This window comes from Haliotis asinina, chromosome 8 (assembly GCF_037392515.1).
Source record: "Haliotis asinina isolate JCU_RB_2024 chromosome 8, JCU_Hal_asi_v2, whole genome shotgun sequence".
NCBI lineage: Eukaryota > Metazoa > Mollusca > Gastropoda > Lepetellida > Haliotidae > Haliotis > Haliotis asinina.
In genome coordinates this window covers 64,934,959-64,959,995 of record NC_090287.1, presented here as the reverse complement: position 1 = coordinate 64,959,995, position 25,037 = coordinate 64,934,959, and the positions used below count along the sequence as shown (strand labels likewise).

General features: G+C 43.0%; 1 protein-coding gene across 1 annotated transcript in view; it reads left to right on the top strand.

Annotated features, from left to right (window-relative positions):
• The first annotated feature begins 1,045 nt into the window (after positions 1-1,045).
• Positions 1,046-25,037, top strand: part of LOC137293669 (protein jagged-1-like) — a 76,581-nt gene continuing 52,589 nt past the window's right edge. The window contains exon 1 of the mRNA XM_067824359.1: positions 1,046-2,050. Within this exon, the coding sequence (XP_067680460.1) occupies positions 1,706-2,050 (345 nt within the window). The 5' untranslated portion in view covers positions 1,046-1,705. The remainder of the gene's footprint in view (positions 2,051-25,037) is intronic.

Here is a 25,037-nt window from a genome sequence, read left to right as displayed (position 1 = left end):
GGTCCCCTTTCCATCACCTGGATCACGTGACCTTGGGCAGACGCTCGCATCCACCTGGACGTTTTCATACATTCGCCAGAACATCGTCGTAAATGAATTTGTGAATCGTTTGGGACTTATACTTTGGGGCGATATGAAGGAAAAACAGCAGCAGCTGTGAGTGACAACATAGACTGTGTCTGGTACAGCGGCAACACCCGCATTATGTGGTTACATTTACATATTACATACACTAGTGTCTGACACAGATACCAGGGGAATATTTGGGAGAGAGGTTTGGGGAAATGGAATAAGGTCACATATAATGTTGTTTGTGGAAAACTACACAGCGGTACGTAAACTAACCGTGACGTCACCGGCACCATGACAACGAAACGAAAATAATCTACCAACATTAATCTTTTGTTGCTGGGTGTAAATTTGATAAAATGCTGTACATTTTAAATTACTGTCGTATATACACACACGTTTGTATTTTCTTAAGTATTCAGAAACAGTTTCAGGAAGACACATACCTGATCTGTGATTTCGCAGAGTAATATATTTTCAACGACTTCCACCTTGAACAGATTAATCAGTCGAGTAAAACGTAACGCCTACAAACATTCATGAAGAGTCAAGATAAATCCTCAAAGTAGAATATAGACGTAAATAATAAGCGATATAGAACGTATAAAATAAATGAATTATTTTTGCTACGCCTGTAAAGAATTATTATTGGTTTTGTCTTGGTTATAACACAGGTGTTTTCAAGTTTCTTTTGAAAATCTACTGATATCCGACAGGATATGTTCACAATATCATCTGAGTGACAATATCAATTCTTGATATGCACTTGATATACAGCTGTTGTCTGCAGATGTTCCTGCGTAACCGTTGTGTATGAAGGTGGGTTGATACGGAGTTTGTGGGTAACAAGAAAGTGTAGCCTGTCTCGTGTCGCGTGACTCCCGTCTCTAGGGACGACACATACCGTTGCTATGTTGCGGTATTCCACCAGCACGTGCTGGCGCGTGAGAAGCACGTGTCGCGTGCTGACAACACTCACTGTATCGTCTGCAGCACCAGCCTTGATCAAGTTTCAAGCAGCTCTTCGCCGATCAGCACGCTGTCACGCTCTTCCAGGCCAAAACACTTCCACCGCGCGCTACAACAATCTTTAACTTGTTTCAAGTTTACGAAGTGCAATGTAAGTTTGCCCAGTCACCCTGACCGACGTTGGAGGTGCACCCCTCATCAGAGCTCGACGCTGACCAGTGTTTACCGGACGCTTCCTTGCCCCTCCCTCCGCTAGCGGCGGCTCAGCTCGTGCAATAACGCGATTGAACACAGCCAGTGCCAGCCCCTTTAATTGAACGTCCGAGCATGCGCACACTACAACTGACTAAAAATACTAGCATCTGTCGGTCGCTATACTTTCCCACACCATAAGGTAGTCGAAACACTTTTTGTACAAGTTTCCGACACTGGCTAACTCTCTGAGGGGATGTCATTTTGCATTCTTTTCAGCAGCGGTGAACTGTTTTTGCCGCTTTGTGAAGATGGGTGAAAGTGATATTTGAAACGAGTTTCAGGGTAGGAATGTATGCGAGCACAAGCGTGGGGCCAACTTGTGTACTATCTCAAGGGCTGGAACAGGTATGCTTTGGAAAGCATAGTACACTGGAACGTCTACAACGATTATTGCAGACCTGGCCTTTAAACTATGTTTTATCTCCACTGTTGCACTGTCGTCGTCGTTGTCGTCGTCGTGATGCAAGTGTGTTCGGGGTCGGGAGTATTCGAGCTGGGTATACTCTCTGTCAACAACCCCAGGGGGGAGCTCGCCAGCGGGGTGTGTTGTTCGGGGGGTAGAGGGAGAGAGGGTGTGTGCAGCACCCCTTGTAAGACCCAGTTCAGAGCCTGTCTCAAGGAATACCAATCCCGGGTGACCCCCGATGGGACATGTACGTTCGGGAATGTGTCCAGCCTTGTCCACCATGGAAATTCCTTCACCCTCCCGGAAGGAACGGGCAACACTCTGGAATTACCCTTTAACTTCGCTTGGACCGTAAGTACCCACTTATTATATTTTATTTCACTTTTATTTCTATGTACGCTCCTACACGGAACAAAGCTGACAACTAGAATGACTTCGAACAGATACAACAATTTGTTTCTTGTAGAGAAGTGTGATTTTCTTGGCAACTGAACGTGTGTTGCAGAAGGTGGTTGTTCAAAGTGTTCGGTTCTCATGCCAACTTTTCGCTGTAAGGTTCATTGTTATTACGTCACCATTGGCCTATATACTGGGCTATTTGTTTGGTTTACCTCGGGAAAGCCTCTCAACGTGCACACACGAGCGTTCAGACGTATATTTACCCCGCACGTGGGGATAACCTACCCACAAGAATCCTATCTTTTCATTCCATACCAGTAGAAGGCGTGTCGAAGTAATATAGCTGTAAACATACATCCTATTTTTTTAATGATTGTGTATATTATGAATCAATGATAGGTTTGAACACCGTAGAACAGTTAATATTTCAATTACACCCAAACTAACCCAGCGTGTTGCGCGACCTCACACAACACTAGGAGGGCATTCCCTCTTGTAACCAACGGTATTTAAGGTCGCATATGCTATCAATGACTATAGAATTTATTGTAAAGAAATCATTCGGCGATGTCATACGTCGGTATTGAATATCAGTATTTCAATGGAAGATGGAAGTCTGGGGTGTGTTGAACAGGCTTGTCTTGTAACCAACCACGTGCGCGTGTTCGCCGTCTAACAACCTTCGAAGTTATTTACAATAAAATTAACTGTGACGTACGCTATGCTTTTGACAGATCCTTCGATATTCATCATTGTGTCCGCTTCATGTGTCATGTGATTATTTACTTGTATTTATTACAAACTGGAATTGTACTTTTGACAAAAGTCTTGCCAAGAAAAAAATCAGGTGAAACGGTCGAACGAACGGTACTTCTGTAATTACTACAGGCTCATGACTGAGGAGTATAAGACTACTACTTGTCCGTGTAATAAGCGACATGCTGTCGTGTGTATGTTATGGCAAAACAGATTCAACAAATTACGATGGGTAGATTTCCAAGAATTGATTAATTCAATAAACTGAAATAGGATCCCAATTCCATCCTTACGCTGGCACGAAAAGCCGAAGCCGATGAAGTGCATGAACTTTAAGGATGGTCCTTGAGGCGGTTAAATCTGTTTGAGCACCGTATGAACTCTATACTATATCATATATACATCACATATACAGACGCTCACCCAGCTCCGGGCGTGCACGTTTTAAACAGTACACAGTGGCTCGGGCCCCCGACACGTGTTTCGTCTTACCCTGATGCAAGGTATTGTAATGGGCTGTGGACAAGCCACTTTATGGCCAACATTGTTTTGATGACGCGTGGCGCGCGCGACAGCCTGCGGTGACAGGTACGTGCCGTCAAGTATTGGCGTGAGAAAGCCCGGGCTCACTATAACGCCATCCCAAGTGTTTATAACCGCTCTGCATGTAGATACAACATTGATCTACCTGCCCCGTTGTCCTTATGTATGTCACTAGAATATCTCCCTCTCAGTGGAATTAAACGTTATCTTTGTAGTCCATGGGTGAAAAATTCAGAAACCTTAGTTTATCTGCAAAGCGAGAAAATATAAACGCGCTTGATTGACTCCCAAACAGCGGCTCGAGTTTGGGTCGTCCAGTAGTATATATAGTTTGTCAAGTGGGAATGTTATAATACTGTTTATAAATATCAGAACTTACAAGACATTAATAATACAAAAGATAGTAGGTGTGTTTGATGCTGCTGGTCTTTCCAGCATTCCTAAAGTGGTATCATTGTGATTAATTATCTATGGAGCGTTTGAAGACAACATGGAAGAGAAACGGGCAATTTCAGTGCATGGTACACCTATTTTAAAATGTTTTCTATTGTACAAATATTATTTGGTCATAGATTATTTGGTCATAGAAACGTGTTTGGATATGCTTGTGATTGTTACAAATACAGTTTTCAACTTGCAATATTTAGGTTTCTGAAATCTCTGTTCTCAATTTGTTAATAATTGATGAATATTTTAAAACAAACTGCATTTTCGTTCTTTTTCAATGTTTTAAAGTGATGAGTTAATCTGAAGCTTATTCTCCAAATTATCTAATCCGTGTTCGAATTTGAATACAAATCACAATCAACTACTTAGAATTTGAAATGATTTATTTAAGGATGAATGGATGTATTACCCAACGTACCCATCGTCCCTGTGTCGGCACCCGGGTGAACTACATATACCACTCTGGAGAAGTTCAAGAATATCCAAATGTTCCACGTGCCCATAAGTTCATCTATCATGGGTTGACATGTATGTCATGTCAAATTATCTGTTGCCACATGAAACAATTGGGTGTCTGTCCTTTAACTCCCTTCAGTAGAAACCATTACGATGACGTCTACACCACCGATGCTGATATAGAGGTGGAATGCCACCCATGTTATTCCGTATATATGATGTTATAATTGTTATCCAACCTTTCCTACTATCATGTCAGGTCATCGTATTCATGATATCAAATCACGTTCTACAGGACAAAAGTGTGTCTTTTATCTTAACATATTTCTCGAATGATTTTCAAACAATTAGTAAAGTATTCACTTATACACATGCCATATGATACTAGCTTTTCAATGACCTCAACAAATTAAGATGTTCTTTAAAATTGGGGCCAAATAAACGTTTAACCAGTTTTTTTTGTTTTTTTGCTTTTTATTGCTTTAATCTTGAAAAACGTGTTGCTTTGTGCTTGTGTTAATCTCATCATTGTAAACTCATCTGTTCATAGTAATTTAGTGTCTCATCAAGCAGTTTAAAAATCTTGAATTTTTAGATTAAATCCGAAATGTGCCTGTGGGCTGAAGAAAAGATAGCATCTTCGATTAGTAAAATCTGATTGAATATTGGTATGATGAGTTGAATTTGTTTGATGAGAAAAGTGATATCTTATTTTAGTTTCGCTGTTTGGTTGATTCATTTCGACTTCTTAAACAGAAATAATGGATTTGTTTTCGTATCATCTGAGCGCTGGGCGTGGATGATGGATGATGTCGGTATGTCAGTCGTGGCTAAACATTACTTACAACCAGCTGCCCGTCACCAGGTCTCATTATGGGCCAGGCTATAGTCTTCCTTTGTTTTGTCGTCTAGTATTAAGCAGACGTTCATCAACAGACATGGTGTTCCATACGTTCCCGACGTTTTTCTCTCTCCCTGGCGAGCCCGTTGGTTGAAACGCGAACCGCGTGGTCAATGGAGGATCAGACTGACCATCGCCGTGGGAATCTTCTGTACCTACATCCATTCATGAATACTACTCAGGGTCAAGGTCGTTGTCACGTTTCGCTCATTGACTACCATATGTTGATAGTGGAAGTCGATAGAGAAGAGAACAGCGTTTATATAGAACGGATCTTTTCCAGAACCCAGAACAGTTTGCATACAACATTTATTTATTGAACTATAATTCTCTTCTAACATGTAGACCTATACATATGTACACAGGATGGCTGTCGACAGATATTAACAACTTCCTTTGTATTAATTGGTAACTGTTTAAATATTAACGTCACACAAAATATTACATCATATCCCAATTTAAGTATTATTGGACGAGGAATGAGTTATATTGCTGGGGCAATCATTTAGTTGAGAGCCAACATTTCATCCTGATTTGATTTGTTGTATTCAAAAATGTCTCTCCTACTGAGATCCCGATCGTGGAACAAGTTACTAGGTGTTAACGATTAATCAGATATGAGCTTGCTGCTACAGTATTTCACAATTACCTCGTGAAAAATTGCATGTACATGTGAAAATAGGGGTTTAAAGCAGTGTTTGCAATACTTCAATTTACCAGCTGACCACCAGGGCCTGCTGCCATTCGGTTAAAGTCAAACCAAGAAAACAAAATATTCCACATTGAATAGTTTCACACTGTTTCTACAAAACCAAACGAAGCCTATGACGCACAGTTTTTATTTGTTAGACTGGTGTTGACATTACTACGCCAAAACGCTGAAATACCAAGAAGTGAAAGTGTAAGCTATCGTAAAATTGATCTTTAACGATTCTCGAATGTTAAAGTAGGGGAAACATTCCAGTTGAAAAATAACTGACTGTTAATTTACTGAAGGCCAAGAGGGTATGCACATACATGTATATGAGACTGCCGGCCCGATTATGAAAACAACCGGCGCTGGGCCTCCGGGTCGGCGGATATTTCGAACGCTGGTTAAAAGTCGTCAGTATGCCTCATGCTTGTCGTTAGAGGCGACTGACGATCGGATGGTCAGGCTCGCTGACTTGGTTCATACATATCACTGTATCCATTTGTTGGTATTGTCTGACCTAGTTTTAATTTTTTACAGACCCCCGTCATATAGCTGTAATATTGGGGAGTGTGGCGTAAACAGCAAACAAAATAGAACCATACCAGCAAATGGACCGGCCATAGAGCTGATATTTTACATGGTAGAGATATAAGTGTTCATAAAACTACCTTTGTTTACGATCCAACGCTTGCAATTAGCGGAGAAAATATGCACTCTCGAGCGGTGCTTTTTATATATGTGACGTCATTTTCTTGAATCATTTCCTTTGATAACGCCTCGTTTTGGCATTATGACGTCACAGCACTTGCATAAGGCGAATAGAACATTTGAGACGAAATGTCAATAGGTATTATTTACCTCAAAGGCTTTGCCGTGTGTTTTGATGAGTCTGATATAGAAAATAAACAAACTAAACATTTCTGCTCATGAATACGCGTGCCGTCTCGCGTGTGCGTAGATACGCGTGCCATCTCACGTGCGCATCGATGCAAGGGGCGCATTCTTGGAACACCGATGCATGTCAAACTGCACAAGTCCAAGCTGGGGGAATGTTTCCAAACACAAACCAAAAAACTACTCTCTTTTGTATTTCCCAGGGATATTATCTTACATTGAGCCCTGATTACCTACCTCTGCAGGCAGATGCCGCTGATTACAGCCACGGGGAGCCTTGGCGCGTGCAGGCACGTGCACTGGGAGATAAGTGACAGTGAGCACACATTACAGCAATTCCGAGCAGACCCAAACGCCTCGTTGTTTATCTTGTTGGTGTAGGATTTGTACGTGGATTTCAATAATACATACACTTCAATTGTAGGCATACTCAATACATCCATTCAACATGCTTCAGTAAATACATACACTTCGAGTAGTATGCATACTCGAGTTATACGTACACTTCAATAGTATGCGTATTCGAGTTACGTACACTTCAATAGTATGCATACCCGAGTTATACGCACACTTCAATAGTATGTGTATTCGAGTTATACGTACACTTCAATAGTATGCCTATTCGAGTTATACGTACACTTCAATTGTATGCGTATTCGAGTTATGTCTCCACTTCAACTCGAGTTATGCACACAGTTCTATAGCAGCGTAATCGACGCACACTTTAATGCGTCCACTCTACATGTGCTTACGTAAACAGACTTCAACAGGATGTAGCACATTCATTCAACATCACACGTACTTCAGTAGAACGGTGACATCGCATACATTTCAGCAGAACATTCACTACAGCATAATTTCATTTTTACATAGACTTGAATATGCATACACGGCATTTGTGAAATAAAGTAGGTATGGTAATATTCACCCAATTCTCAAAACGTACGCCAGGCCCCTCCCGGTTAATAGTATTACACAGAACATGTGATTTATTCAACGAGTACTGCCCCAGAGACTGTCAAGATTCAACAATTCAACATCAAGGTGTGAATAACAATGAGAGGAGCCCAGTACTGCACATGTCCTGCAGATGGGGGGAAGGGGGGGGGGGGGGCGGGTAGGGGGTGACTGTTGTTCAGAAACCCAGTCCTCTTGTTTTACACGCTGACGTCCGTGACGTGTCATGTCATGACTATAGTTTAAAATAGAAACATAAGTATGTATATCCAAAACAAATGAAAGTAATCTCGCGCGGTGAGGCCCGAGGGGGCGGGGCACCCGGTTCCCATGCCCCGTTCTGACCCCAGCAGACAGACAAACAGATGACATTTTGTTATTTGTTTCTTGTGGAGACGAGACAAAATGTCTTTCCAACTCAGCATCTCATTTTATGGGCGAGGAAGGAACGAGAGCACTATGTTTTGTGGAGGGTTTTATACCTGATCACGTAAATAAAAATGCGCACTCCTTTTATGGGTGTGAAATATACATTGGTTGATATGGGCTTGTTGCACGACTGTTTGTTGGTTGTCACTATCTAAATGTTGACAGGAGGAGGGAAGTGTTGCGTTTCTTTCCTGGATGTGTTTCTGGAGGATTTGTTGCAAATTGGGAGACAAACATACAATCGTGTCGTGTTGGTTTTGGGATAAAACGATAGGCAGGAAAGTGTGACCCCGCAGTTCACGGCCGTTGGTACTGCTGAGTTACATTAATTCTTTTCTTTGCAAAAATGTTAATTTTACGCAATATTTATTGCTTCCCTTCAACAAGTGTGAAACATTTACGAATATGTAATTTCCCGCTGCCTGCGAGATATTTTTCATATCATTTATTGCATATGGAAGCAATTATTCGCCCGTCCGTTACAAGAATAGGCTCATTCTCACCCCACTGCGCCATTACTGTCCTAAATTTAATGATGTTCATATCTTGAAATAATTATTTTCATTCACCGAGAAATCATGCAAGTTACACCAGCCTGTCGTCGATCTTATTACACTTCACTTCATCGGACGAAAGGGTTTCTGTTTCAGAGCAGTTTCACTGATCAATTTTAAGCGGAAGTTTTTTTCCCGATTGTAATTCGATCAGTTCAGAATAATAAGAGATATATTTTTAGGTCCTACATCTTACGCTGTTAGGATAGAAAATTTTGTTGTTGGGATATCAAATACAATCGATATAAGCTGTGACCAATACGAGATGGCCTGTCACTCATTCGTCACACGTCACCCCTCAGCATCCCCCCATCCGCCCGTTATATAAATCAGTATATCTACCTAGGCAGGAACATTCACCATGGGATATGTTTGTGATTGAACGGTGAGAGAAGTTCTTCCACCGTCAGCTGTTTGCATCCAAGTGGTGTAACGATTGTACAAGAAATGAGCGGAGGCCGAGCAAGCTGTCACTGCGATTGCCGATTACGCTCTTAATACAGATATTTATTGTTATTTACTCAGGCCGATACGAATATTTATCCCTGTTTGATACAGTTTGGTTGTGTGCAGTGAGTAAAGTGCAATGCGGTTTTAATGGCGGCCTTGACTGCCTGGCGAGGTGATGGATGGAGAGCACTGTGTGAAGGTTGCGATAAGACATTGATTGTGTGCTGGAACATGCCATGTTTGGACAGCCAGGAGGCTTCTCCAGCGTTTACCGGAACCAGAGAGAAGGAGGGGCGAAGGGATTGGGTTATTGTCACAGTGTGTTGGGAGTTGCTAGGTCGGTCAGTGGATCAGTGTGTTGAGCAGCGGCCAATCAGGAGCGGCAGTGCCTCCCTCCCTCGATCGTTGCTCATCTGATGAGGCAGGGTAGATGACAGATGGAACGGGGGAGAAGATATCGATCTGGATCAGATATTGTTCATTGCAATTTTCTCCTCGCACCATCTCTTCGGTGCTGGGTGAACATTGTAAATTTTAATTTAAATCCTTTCGTTGAATTGTCATTGTTACTGACAGCTAGACGATTCCCGGGGAATACTTTGCGGAGGGCATCAGAATATGCTAATGCATCACCCTTTGATTGACAATATCAGTCTTTAGCTTTGTGATTTTAGTTGCAGGGCCATAAACTAAGGAAAACTATTACAGCAATCTTCAGAATTATATATATAATATATAATAATATAATTACATACATACACATACATACACACACACACACATACATACACACATACACATACACACACACACACACACACACACACACACACACACACACACACACACGGACAGATATATAGACAGATATAATGCTATAAGGTGTTTAAATTACTGCTGCCGTACAGTTGAATTGCCGTTACGTTAAATTTGCCGGTGTTGCTCTGCAGTCATGGTGTTGAACATGGTAGTGGTAACAACAAAGGAAGATGCAACTTCATCTAAACGCACTCAGTACCGTAATCTCTAGAATAATCCGCCTGCAGAAATGTTAGAGAGCAGAGACGTGCGTGTAAACGGAGAGGACGTTAATTGAATCGGCCATCGTCTTTTTTTGCGGTCACGTGGTAAAGCGAGCGTGACATTATGGTTTAGATGTGACTCACATCTCTGAATATGCGCCATATGGGGCGATTAATATTTAACAATAATTACTCGCAATCACTACTCGTCACTTGAGATTGAAGGTCAGCAGTGTCAACCACTCTTTGCCTGTCCCTAGTGGTGTAGAGGTGTTTTCTAACACCTCGCTACTCAGTCATGTGTGCCATTCGCATGTCAACATGTCAGCCATAGGCCAGGTGCTGATTGGCCGAAATGCTGTAGGCAAATGTGCTCGAGCGGCACAAGGCTTAGCGACAGGTTCTAGTCGCAGTTGTTGCACACTACCCCTGGTACAACCATTTTATGATTTTCGACCCATGGCTACCTGACCGGAAATTTTAGCTGAGATAAACAAGATGTACTATTGACTGGCCAACCAAAAACTATCGGTTCTAATCAATTAAATTATTGACTGTTTTATGAGTGCATGTACTGACTGATCGAAGCGAGCATCGGATGCACTGTGACGGACAGTCAGCTTTGATCTTCACATGGATATATCGATTGTTCAGGTCGATGTATTAGCGCTTTTACGTAAGATCCCATGTCTCGTTAAACTAACGATAGTTCTTTGTGTGGTATGTATAAATTGAACATTGATGGTCGATACCCAGCTTTACTTTAACTCCGTTAAAGTTGTGGTGCTGATACACAGTGCGTCTGTGCTGGGAAAGCAATGGATGTTGGGTTCTGGGTGCATGGTTGTGAATGGTGCACGGTTGTGGGTGCTGTGTTCTGGGTGCACAGTTGTGGGTGCTGTGTTCTGGGTGCTGTGGCCTGGGTGCACGGCAGTGGGTGCTGTGGCCTGGGTGCACGGCTGTGGGCGCTGTGGCCTGGGTGCACGGCTGTGGGCGCTGTGGCCTGGGTGCTGTGGCCTGGGTGCACGGCTGTGGGCGCTGTGACCTGGGTGCACGGCTGTGGCCTGGGTGCACGGCTGTGGGTGCTGTGGCCTGGGTGCACGGCTGTGGGTGCACGGTTGTGGGTGCTGTGTTCTCGGTGCACGGTAATGGATGCCGACTTCAGAGTGTACTTTTGTAGGTGCATCGTTGTGAGGGGTACACGGTTGTGGGTACACGATTGTGAGTACTGTGTTCTGGGTGCACGGTTGTAGGTGCACCGTTCTGAGTGGTATAGGGTTGTGGGTGCTGTGTTCTGGATGTAAGGCTGTGCGTGCACGGTTGTGAGTGGTGCATGGTTGTGGGTGCACGGTTGTGAGTGGTGCACGGTTCTCGTTCTGACTGATGGGTGATATGAGAAAGCTATCTGCGTCTCCTACCCCGGCAGGCTGACACAGGGTCACGTTCTCCATTGTTTTACAGTCGATGACACCTGGTGTTTAGACCAGCGTTTGTTTGTCACGTGCAAGGGTACTGCTTAATGGGAGAAGTGGAATATAAACGTAAATATATAAACGAAATGTCCGTTTGCATGGGGGAACGATTGAATATTATTTGACGCCGCACTCCGTCAGGAGCGATGGTGCACAGTCTTCCTACCACCAGCTGAAACGACGGAGTAGATAAGTGTATGAAGCATTTGATCGTCAGACCGAGCACTTGAGTTGAGTTCCGACATTTGATAGAATGAACGGTTCAGCGTTTTTTACAGCTCCCCGAAGAATTGGAGCGGGGGACAGTACATCCATGGAATTATTTTCATTCTCTAGTTTTGAGTCTTATGTGTAACCTGGCTAGGTTCCTCCATGCACAGGTGAGATAGCCGTTGACACCAGCAGTAAGGATGTGATACACTGGAGCTGTCTGTGCAGCATCAAATGAATGAGTACAGGCACATGAGGAACTACAGCCTGAGATGGAGACGGCGGTACAGTCACGTAACTTGTAACAGGCACCACATTTAACCCCGATTTCGATTTCTAGCCTGTATCTCCGTTTTGTGGTTTCATTAAGTATGCAAATAGAGTCGTTTTGTCGGACATAAACCAGCTCTTCCAGGAAGATGTTGCTTTGCCGCCAGCTGGGCGTGGTAAAACGGTCGGGAAAGCAAGCTCTCCCGTACATTAGAATGAGCTATCCCATACATTTGAAGATCATGACAGCCTTCAAAAAACGTTTATGTAATTATGAATTTCTGCTATGCGGTCGCGATTTCAATATAAATTCCTCCCCTCCAACAAAATAAGTTAGCTGTTAGTAAAGACATTATAATAGGGTCGGCGTGAGATTCACATCATTAATACTGGAACTGCCCCTTGGCGATTCTTTAATGTTTCAAATCTCTTGTCAGGGAAATTCTAGTAGCAAATAACTTAATAAAACAATTTAGAAATAACCTGAATTTTTGTGAAGTGTTATGGTTGTATAAAAGCTGCCATCAGATTCAGGGCCGTCGCTAGCTTCAGTGTTGTGATGGAGTCTTAGCACTGGTAGTCGGCCCCGATCAGCTGACTCGCTGGCAGCTTGCCAGGTGGCGCACATTCCGCTGTTTTGGCAACTTTCCGTGGATATGCGGGCACCAATGACTTTTATATGCAAAGTATATTTAGTGGAGCGATATGTCACGAATTAGGGTTATGTTGTATGTGTATTTAGCTGTTCATTTTATTCATTATTGTGCATGGTATACATGGTGTAAATACATGTAGATTTGTCTTTTTAATTGACTCAAGAATCAAATTTAGTGTTCAGTGTTATATTGAAAAAAAATATTTTATGGAAGATCATGTATTATGTATGTGTAATGACAAATAGATTCAGTTTTATACAACGATGATTGAAATGTCAACTTTAATATAAATAACGTATAATTTATGACTTGGGCATTATTTTGTAGAGGGAACCATTAGTGATTTATGGTGAAATATTTTTTTTAGCAATCTGCAAGAGAAGTCGTTAAGTCAGTCTGCTTGAACCCAAACAAAAAAACTCTAGAAAAGAGTTTCAGTTACGACTGGAGATCTTAAAATTTCTATATTTTCCTGTTAAATATGGCCGAAGACGTCACTATGGCGGCAAACGGATTTTTTTGTCAATATCATTTTTTCCATTGAATTCGTTTCAAGTCGACAACAAACAAACTGTCTCTCTCTTTTTTAAGTGGTATTCGGCAGAGAAAATATGAAAATCCAGTGGGAGATCGACATCCGGCACATCGCGTCTTTGTGTCAGCGTGAATGGTTGCAGCAGAAAAAGAGATTTACATTAATAGTTGAAGGAGTGGAGGAAACTATGTTACCTTAGTCAGTTCTAGCAGAGCGGCTTATACAGCTGCATCAGTGCTGATGCATGAAAAAAACCTTTACGCTTACATCACGGCGGCGTGTTTGATTCTGGACAGAACAAACCAAGTATCAAACAAACCAGTGATTGACACCCTAAACACAACTCTCCCTCATATGATTGTCGTTAATGTACTTTCATAGTCATGTGATTGGTGCGCCATTTATTACATACATGTAATTATATATTTTGTGATTCATTCTCTATTTATCAGATATATGTACATATCGTGATTATACCCTACTTTATAGATATACCTACATATCGTGATTATACCCTACTTTATAGATATACCTACATATCGTGATTATACCCTACTTTATAGATATACCTACATATCGTGATTATACCCTACTTTATAGATATACCTACATATCGTGATTATACCCTACTTTATAGATATACCTACATATCGTGATTATACCCTACTTTATAGATATACCTACATATCGTGATTATACCCTACTTTATAGATATACCTACATATCGTGATTATACCCTACTTTATAGATATACCTACATATCGTGATTATACCCTACTTTATAGATATACCTACATATCGTGATTATACCCTACTTTATAGATATACCTACATATCGTGATTATCAGAACTCTATTTATTACATATGTAATAACCACGTAATTATTGTTATTTATCAGATACATGTAAGAATCATGTTAATGAATCTGTTTATTAGCTAATGTAAGTGTCATGTAACTGATACTATATTTATTGGTGAGTCAAGTCGTAACAGACATTTTTTGCCCTGAGTGGGAAGAATCTGCATGTCATTATTACTGATGCCAACTCCAGATGAAGAGCACGCATTTGGTGTGGACTTCACACCTTGACGGGAAGGCGATTCATGTTGGTACCTTGTCAGGGGTCAGATTATGAAAACATGCCACCCGTAGGGAAATATGGATACTAGTCAGATTTGATAGCGAGGCTCGGAAGATGTTCCCCCGTGACTTTACGTTTAAGGGGAACGCATCACACGAAGGGAGATGGTTGTGTGCCTCAGTTGCCTCGTCATCTGTCTGTCATGGGAAACAAAATAATGCAGTTGAAATCGGCGTACAAAATGGAGATTTATTACATGGAATTTAAAGTGTCGGATTGCAGCTGCTGGTCTCAAATCCACATGGGATAAACTGTGTCATTTAACAATATATCTGTTGCTCTCATTTATTTAAAAAATCACCCAAAGTTTCCACAACTTCACATTACATATATAAGATCGTACCGTTTCCATTTATTTGTAATTGACACGAGGTGCTCCATAGACGACATGTAATCTTGATATATTGCAGAATGGATGTCAGAGTTACGGTATCAATGTCTAAGGGTTATCGGTCCAAATGTCTTGGCACGCAGAGGCAAATCTCCTTACACCGACGTTACAATAAAGCCTTGAGCTGAGCCTAAGAATAGCCTTGCGCCCAATGCGAGTTCTGCACTGTTATCAACGGTAATACTTGTGTTTACATTGATAGTGGAATCTTCGGCACCCGCGGCTTCTCCGGTGTCAGAATCGCTTTTCTCTTGCCAACTTAAAATAATTCCAAGACGTGAGTAAAAAGATCCAATCAAATAGCTTCAGGTAGCACAATCGACCAATCAGCGTGTAAGGTCGCACTGCTCTCTCTGCCGAGTACAACTCTTGGAGAAAAGCCAGGACGAGGGGCCGCGTCATTGTTTTATCCCGTTTTTATCAAATCACAGTTATATAGACTCACGAACAAGAGATTGAAGAGGTTTCAGTAAAAATAGCCATCACTACCAGTGGAAGATGGGGAGATGAGTCGGTTGGAGAAAGGGGAGGGCTTTGATCAGAGAACGTCAGGGTGTACAGAGGGAATCACGCCCACAGGTGCGACTCTGCGGCAATCTCAATTGCCTCATCAATAATTAATGGGCAACTCGTCAAGTTGTAGTAGCTGTAGTAAGAATGTTGTTGTTGTAGTAGATGGGGATAACGCCGTACAGGTCGGAGGCTGCTGATGTAAATTAGTAAGCGATATCCACGTGAAGACGATTTACCAGGTCACACTGGAACAAGGCCATACCGAGCTGCCGAGGGGGTGGGAAGGAATAGCCACCTAAAGCGGGAACGTTATAAAACATTCAATGATAATTAAAGTTATGGATAACTTTAGATTGAAAGTCGTGAATAATTCTACGAGTGTGTTGAGATTGTGTATATATATGTGGTTGATTAATTGTGTTTAACGTTAATCGGTTAATATACTGTATATATAACTCAAAAGAATTTGAAGATCCGAGTCCCTGACTTGACTCTAGTCAAGTGAATGCAGCGGGTGTTTTTCACTTCTTTGTATGATCACCTAGGCATGTTGTTACAAACAACTGTTCATAATTAACATAACTGAAATATAATGAAAGGGAGCCGAGAGACTTTCTTAGTTATGTGCAACTGGTAGTCTAGACTTGCCACACATTCTAGACGTACATGGGCTGTCCCAGATATCTTTGGTTACTGGTCTGTATTGCAGGCTAGGCGTGCAGGTGATTGTCAATCAATAACGATGAACAATGCGTAGATAATTGTGAAACATATATTTGTCTTGTTCCGGGTAGCCATGTTACAACTTAACTCTCGACCCGTGAAGGTCCCGGGGTAGAATAGGCCTTCTTAAGAGGCGACTAACGGGTTCGTGTGGTCAGGCTCGCTGACTTGGTTGACATGTCATCGGTTCCCAATTGCGTAGATCGATGCTCATGTTGTTGATCACTGGATTGTTTGGTCCAGGCTCGATTATTTACAGACCACCGCCATATAGGTGGAATATTGTTGAGTGCGGCGTAAAACCAAATCCACTCACTCACTCACAACTTAACTCTCGGAGGCAACTTCAACGTGCTGCCGCCGTAGACATCATAGCAACAGCAGCAGCAGCAGCAGCAGGGTCGACCAGCCGAGTGTTGGTAGCAGTTAACCGACTTCAGAAGTAGATACGCTTAAGTCGGCACTATTCCTGAAAAGTACTTCACATTGGCCGTCAAATAGTTGATATTATGACAAACGCCCGATCGCATAGTTTGACCACTCGATCCAGTTTGTTTGGATGGGATCCTGGCAGATGACCAGGCCTCGTCTAAGTAAAGGAACATCGCTGTTAGTACTGATGATAACACTTCGTGGGACTAGTATTGGAATCCAGGTCATTTATGCAAAATTATACTGAACAGCAAAAGAAACGGAACTCTCTGGCTTTTCTAAGTAGGACATATACACGTAGACGCTTACTTTTATGAGCTTCCATTTGTTTTTCGAAAATTACGTTTCTTTCGCTGTTCAGCATAATGTTCAATGTTTCCTACTGATGTAAATTCGCCTTTATGTACTCCTAGTGTACACAGTGTATCACCGTCCGTGATGGGACTTCTAGACAAATGGCCGCGGAAAATACCCCCAATATTGATCACCCAGATCGCTCAATAATGGCCACACAACCCTTGATGGTTCTTGAAGAGACTAGAGATTCTGTTGAAAGTAAATACGTTTCGGTTACAGTGTATGACCCTTGACATGCGCAGTTGATTTATCACGAGTTCAACATGCAATTAATGTCAACGTTGTGTTTGGACATGCCAGATAAAAGTTTCATTTTGTAGGTTTGATTTTGATAAATCGCGGCATCAACTGATGCGAGTTGATGTGAATCCACGTATGGAACTGTTCAGAATCAACGTCATTCACCACACGGTGACACTTAATCATTGTTATCAGACCCGATAATAAACCAGGCGGTGATTCTGACCTGCCTTTATGATGCTACGTGTTTGTTTTAGGTTTGGCCACTGCAGCAACTTGAGTTGAAGACGTATCCACTGTTTCAGATCAAGAAAGAAGGAATCTTTATAATTCCCATGAGCGTTTATGTATTAACCTTTAACAAACAGCAATGAACCAATGCGTTCGCGGTGGTACCAGTCACAAATACACGCACGGGCAAGGCAAGTGTTCCACGGAATACACTCACGGACAGAAGGGTCAAATCAAAGTAGGGAAGTCACTTGCTTCATAGGCCCTGTCTATGTAACGACGTTCTACCCATTGTCCGTGACTATAAACCGCCAATCCTTTTCTCTATGAAGGTATACCATTTTCTTCTTGCATCACCCCCAACATGGGTACAATGAGTTAAACCATTTCTGGTGTCACCCGCCATGGGATTGCTGGCATATTGCTAAAACTAAAATTTTATTCAACCAGTCAGTCTTCTGTGACTCGTCAGTCAGTGTACCCGTGACTCTGAAAACATCGCTCTTCTTCTTGACCTTGTTTGTAGTGTGCCGGTCCCCGGCTTGCCCATGATTGCACAATGTAGACCTTTGACCGTGACTGTACAACTTCGACCTGTCAGTGACTGCATAACGCCGGTCTTCTATCTGTCCGTGACTTTGTAACGCCGGTCCTCGCTTTGACCGTGACTGTGTAGCGCTGACCGTGACTATGTAACGCTGACCGTGACTGTGTAGCGCTGACCTTGACTGTGTAACGCTGACCGTGACTCTGTAGCGCTGACTGGGACTGTGTAGTGCTGACCGTGACTGTACAACTTCGACCTGTCAGTGACTGCATAACGCCGGTCTTCTATCTGTCCGTGACGTTGTAACCCGGTCTTCGACCTGTCCGTGACTTTGTAACGCCGGTCCTCGCTTTGACCGTGACTGTGTAGCGCTGACCGTGACTATGTAACGCTGACCGTGACTGTGTAGCGCTGACCTTGACTGTGTAACGCTGACCGTGACTGTGTAGCGCTGACCGTGACTGTGTAGCGCTGACTGGGACTGTGTAGTGCTGACCGTGACTGTGTAACGCTGACCTTGACTGTGTAACGCTGACCGTGACTCTGTAGCGCTGACTGGGACTGTAGTGCTGACCGTGACTGTGTAGCGCTGGCCTTGACTGTGTAGCGCTGACCGTGACTGTGTAACGCTTACCTTGACTGTGTAGTGCTGACCGTGACTGTGTAGCGCTGACCGTGACTGTGTAACGCTGGCCGGGACAATGCAACGCTAACCGTGACTGTGTAACGCTGACCGTGACCAGTGTGACTCTCAGATGACCGGCTGACGTAAGGCAATCGTGATCAAATCCAGTTAGGTGGAATCATTTTGCTGGACAATAGTCCTCCCTTATCAGGGATCACTGAAGTATGCCATTGACAAGCTTTCTTTGTTTTGCTCGTCACTGATCCCGGAAGAACCTCCGTAGCTTGATTACCTCAACATTTATGCATTATGTATCCAACTCCCATCCATCTCGCCGCGTCATTGATTGCCTGTGCTCGCCACCACTCCGGAGCGACCATCTTGCGTTAACTGTAACGGCAGTAAAGTTGCCTATCATTAAGTCGCCAATGGTCACAAACCGGTGAAGGGAATGTGATTACCGCCCAGTAACTAAATAGCGAGATATTGACGACCCTGGCAGGGTGTTGGCCTGAAAGCCAACTGACACCACTAGCACGATGGCACTGTGTTAGTGGCCCAAAGTAGTAAGTGGAGAAGTATTTCAGTACATGTACCACTCGGAACAAGTTAAGAACACCCACAGTTCGAAGACTCAGTTTGACTGTTCCCACCAGAATGGCAGATCAGAGTCATTTGGAAGAATCTTCAATCTAGGGTCTAATGTTTATACAGTAGGGTAGAGTAACTAGAGGCATCGGTGTTATTTTATGTCTTTTGAGTAAAATATATGCACGGATAGACTAACAACAGAATTGGAGCTCTGTTAAATTTCCAATTACATGTACCTCGTGTAACGTACTAAACAGTTGTAAGCAAGCTAAAGACGCATGCATACTGCTTTTTCTGACCGATTTGTATTCAGTAGAAAGGAATATGGGTTTTTGAACTGAGAGGTGTCTATTCAAACTTCATGTTTTAATATTCCATGAGTAAGGGATATGAACATGTACATGTGGCATAAACGTCAATACCAGAGAATTGTTATGTGCCCAAAGCATTCCGTTCATGACAAAACTGTGGTTAAAGTTACAATCGCTTGCACTCGGCAACAGTCCAGCAATATGGCGGCTTTCTGTAAATAATCGAGTCTGTACCAGACAATCCAGTGATCAACAGCTTGAGCATCTCGTCCGATCCCGTTAGTCGCCTCTCACGTTAAGCACGGCCAGTTCTAACCCGGACCTCCACGGGTCCATCCCAAGCTCTCCCGGAACACCTGCTACTCACACATTGTTCACAATAAGTTAACGCCACATACCCGAGGCTGATCAGCAGTACTGGAACCTATATAACCTTGTTAGCCTGATATCGCCTTTGCTTTGCTTTGCTTATGGGGAGATAAGGTAGCCTTGGGCTTAACGTGTTTGCTCGTGACGCCGAAGACCCGGGTCCGATTCCCCACATCGGCACAGTGTGTAAAGCCCATGTCTGGTGCCTCCGACGTAATGTTTCTCGAATATTGGTGATACCGGCGTTAAAAACCCACTCCTTCACTTTGCTTATGTTTGGATTATAGATATAAATGTTAGATTGACGAGGTTAAATGTACCTGAGTCTTGTATATCGACTACTGATTTCCTCATTCATGAAACGACCAGTTACAACCAAAGTTAGAATTGGTCTTCAGCAACGCATTGTTATCACAAAGAGACGACTGAGGGGATCGGGCGGTCAAGCCTCCTCACTTGGTTGAAGCAGGCTTTTTTATATCTAAATGTGTACATTAATGCAGATAGTGACAATCACTGGCTTGTCTGGTCCAGACTCGACTATTTACAAACAGCTATATTATTGCTGAGAATGATTTTAGTTCTCTGGATGCCCGAAGGATGTATATCTCCCTCTCCTTCAACCTTCACTGTCAAGACAGACTCAATCCAAATATAATAGCAGCACCATACAACAATAGTCTCAGCAGGTGAGTCCAACCGCACGTTGATAACCGACTTATACAAGCACTTAGTAATCATAATAGAGCGACGAACGGAAACTTGCTTCATTTATGAATCTGAAGACCCTGTCGAGCTCTGCGCCTTCTCAACCACTCATCTCCTTAGCTTCATGATTAAAGGGATTAAAGGATTCACTTCAGAAGTGACTTTCCTTCATAAAAAAGGATCACATGATTGTTCAGTACCCTTGTCAGGGTGTAGAGAGACCCAACTTTGATGAAAAAAGTTATCAGCGTCTTTTAAAGTGTTAATTGGATAGAGAGCCTCTCCATACTCCCTGTCTGCACCTGGCGACGACTTCGCTCTGATTGAGGAGTCGATACATCGAAGCGCGGTCGTTCACGTAGTTGTCGCCAGCAATGAAGACGAGCAGTAGACGCTGACAGAGTACATGTCGTGTCTAACTGCTTTGTTATAAGTCTTCCCCGAGGAGAGGCGAAATAAAGCCATATTTCATCGGGCTGACGATTAGGAATTGTTCGTGTTGGACAACGAGGGGGTAATTAAATTGGATCATTGACTCGTGTACAGCCGTACACAAAGTTCCGCGTGTACACTGATGGGAAAGAGCGGTAACCTGAAAAGAAAACTGACCATTCAGTTTACAGATATGTACAGCTTGGAGGGCGGTGTTTGGGACTGCTAATCCTCAGATTTATATTTCAAGTATCCCTCATAATTCCTTTCCCAAAGTTTCGACATGCTGGCTGTTTAACCTTGAATACATCCTGTGTGTTTGGGGATACCATGAAATCCCCATGCGATGAATCACAAACCGAAATCTCACACCATGTTTGCAGCTGAATAGCATTTTAAAGACCCAGTTTAGTATGACCCTTATTCTCCTCCACTTTCAGTGTGTGGAACTAGGATAGTACGACAGTTATTCTTCTCCATCTTCTGTGTATGGAACTAGGATATTTTGGCAGTTATTCTACTCCACCTTCTGCGTGTAGAGCCAGGATAGTTTGACCGTTATTCTCTTCCACCTTCTGTGTGTGGAACTAGTATAGTATGACAGTTATTCGTCTCCGCCTTCTGTGTGGAGCCAGGATAGTCTGACCGTTATTTTCTTCCACCATCTTTGTGTGGAACTAGTATAGTATGACAGTTATTCTCCTCCACCTTCCGTGTGCGGAACTAGGATAGTATAGCCGTTATTCTTCTCCACCTTCTGTGTGGAAACAGGATATATTGACCGTTATTCTCTTCCACCTTCTGTGTGTGGAACAAGGATAGTATGACAGTTATTCTTCTCCACCTTCTGAGTGGGGAGCCAGGACAGTTTGACCGTTATTCCCCTCCACCTTCTGTGTGTGGAACTACGATAGTATGACAGGTATTCTTCTCCACCCTCTGTGTGGGGAACTAGGATAAAATGACAGTTATTCTTCTCCACCTTCTGTGTGATTATATTGTTCCCATTCAAGCACTGCAACGTCTATGTATTTGAAAGGTTTAACTTATTCCCGTCGTGAACGGTGAATTGATGTGCCAAGTACAGTTACAAGACGGTTAATGGAGACAAGTATGGCGGTCGTAATGATGTTAGTGACGTATGGTAGATATAGTGTGATAGCGTTCTTGTATACTGGTCTGTTTCATTCCACGTTCAAATGTTTTTCTTATTCATAATTCAAATACAATGACCTCTGAATTCAGCTAAATGAGCAGCGACAACAGTGTGCAGGAGTGTGGAATTGTTCCTCAAAGTTCATCGTTTACCCCGAACACTCGCTCGACTTGAATATGTGTCAGTGATCTCTGCGATTCAGTCAGAAGTGGTCTACAATCGCCCCACTGTGTGCTTGACAATACAAACTGAATGCATCCCGGATAGAATGCAGAACCAGAACGAAGTGTTCCCCAGATGGCACGGGCCCCTCCAGAGGCCAGAGACTCGCTGTTGGGTGTTATTGAATTAAACGTCAAGGATGACGGAGTGTCCACACTGGACTTGGTGACATGTTTCATCAGTGAACTGTGCAGGATCTCGTCAGATTAACTCTGCTGGGTCCGGTTTGGCAGCCGAGGGGTTAAAGCAGTCCGACCATGATGATGGTCCAGGTTCGATCCCTACTGTTGTGAATCCCTTGCTTCTGTCACCTGTCATGATACCTGGAATATAGATGAAGGCAGGCTAGGTCATAACCCTCACCCACTCAATATCTTTATCTCGCCGTGTGTACTAAACGCATGTGTATATAGGTTGTAGTTATCGTGTCACTGACACGTTTAATAAATACTACACATTCAAAACAAGAGGCGTTTGTCTGTGGCCATGTTTGCAGGTAGCTTCCTAACGGCGCTTGTAGCCAAATCTGTGTTAATGACACAAAACCACCGGTGTTTTGCTTAAGGAAACACAGGGTATATGTTGTCTAGTTATACACGGACATTTATGAAAACATCATTGGCCGAAAAAAAGAAGCATTCTGCCAATGAAATAAGGTAAATGTGTTTTTTGCGGTCACTGAGACTAATTGTTTCCTAATGATTAAATGTAGCTGGTTATTATTCATGTCGTTTCTGATTGTGAAATTGAAGAATATTGTACCTATTTTCTCAAGTGCAAGTGAAATACCAGTAATATGACAGAACCATCCCATATAATAGCAGGAACATTTCCGCGGAGAGTGAAGCATGTCAGTTTCTTTGTGTTTCCTAACTCGCTAATTATTTCATCAGAGAGTCAATATTTTCCGTCAGGTTCATTTTTCTACGAGCGTCGTTGGCTGTGCTGGCTGCTCTTCCCGAGCTCAATGAAGCTTGCGTTATTTCCTCATCCCATTAACTGGCATCAAAAGCTGGCGATGCTTGTCCCCGTCACACAGGACGTCTTCTTTGTCGTTCTCTCAACCCCCGGCTTAACGGATGGACTGAGTTCCGTCTGCAAGCATTTGCTGCTACAGCCATTGTGACAACCGCGATGTTTCCTGATAGCTAATCTAACTCCGGGAATTTGCTGGTTAATATCGGTAAATTTGGAAACTTGTTGAGTTGACGGCAGTTTAGCGTGTGTTGTGCCACTTTGTATGGAAGCACTTGCGATCGACACATCGGATCAATCCACTCGGTGCGGATATTGAACTTGCTCAGTAATGATGTTAGCGTCAATATGGATGATGGTGCCCCCAAACACTCAGTTGTTCATGTTGCCGTATCATACGATTCTTTCATAATTGCACTATTTATTTCTAATGCTTCCTACTTGGCAATGCCGATGTCACCACACGTGGGAGCGGAAGGTGCTCACAACAGCGCGGGTGTAAGACCTTCCCTGTGATGAGGAGGACCGTGACAATCTAACCCTTGAAAACACCACTTCAAACCTCCAGGTCCTCGAGATCAATCTCATACCGGGAGGCTATTCACTATCTTCATCCTATGCATTGTGAAGGAATTAGCGGGCAGTTGAAATCGAATTAAGACCCCTGGTTGTGCCGAGGTCTTCTTGAAAGGGTCTGGGTGTGGAGTGAGGACAATTGGTTGCTCCCACCACCGTGCTGAGGGTGTTGCAGGGATACACCCACATAGGAAATCGTTGCCTTCAATTATGAGGATAAATTAATTTTTATTTTCTTTCATTCTGGACAGATAACATCAAGCCAAAACAATGGCGACGCGTCTATGGGAAGCAATTGATTAAGAGAAGACCTTCTTTAAGAGACGGAACTGTGGACAAGCGGTTCTATATGTTTGTCGAGGTCGTCGGCATGTCGATTCTCAGTAAAACACATTGATTTTTGTTAGGGTAGCTGGGATGGGACGGGTATCGGTGGATGAGTCATGAGTTTGTTTGCCGCATGTGGTTCGCCCGCCGTGGTGTGGTGAGCCACGCCCCATTAGTGTTGCTGGATCTGGAAGGGATCCCTACCTTACTGAAAGCAGTGGCAAGAGTTTGGTTCTTAGTCGTTTCATGTGAAAGATGAAGCTCAGTCATGTATCCTGGGTTCAAAACTTATCTCTCGTGTCTTCGTGTTTTGTACAATTCAACAACAATTTCTGTATTGTTGTACAACACTAAGCCTGATATAATTACACAATATTTTAGACGCTCCTAAGATAGTGAGTTTAGTTTTACGCCGCACTCAGCAATATTCCAGCTATATGGCGGCGGTCTGTAAATAATCGAGTCTGGACCAGACTATCCAGTGATCAACAACATGAACATCGATCTGCACAACTGGGAACCGATGACGTATCAACCATGTCAGCTAGTCTGACCACTCGTTCCCGTTAGTCGCCTATTAAGACAAGCATAGTCGCCGTTTATGGCAAGTAACTGGCTCACCCGAAAGTGACGTTTAAACACATTGACTGCAGCCTCCTGAAATTGTGACCAAAATATTGTTCTTATGTCATGTCAAATTACCAATCAGAAAACTAAAGTAACTTGTTGTAAGCGTACACTTGTAAGCCATGCTGTAGTTTGTGTCATGGACTTGAGGCCATGTTGTAGTTTGTGTCATGGACTGGAGGCCTTCTTGTTGTTTG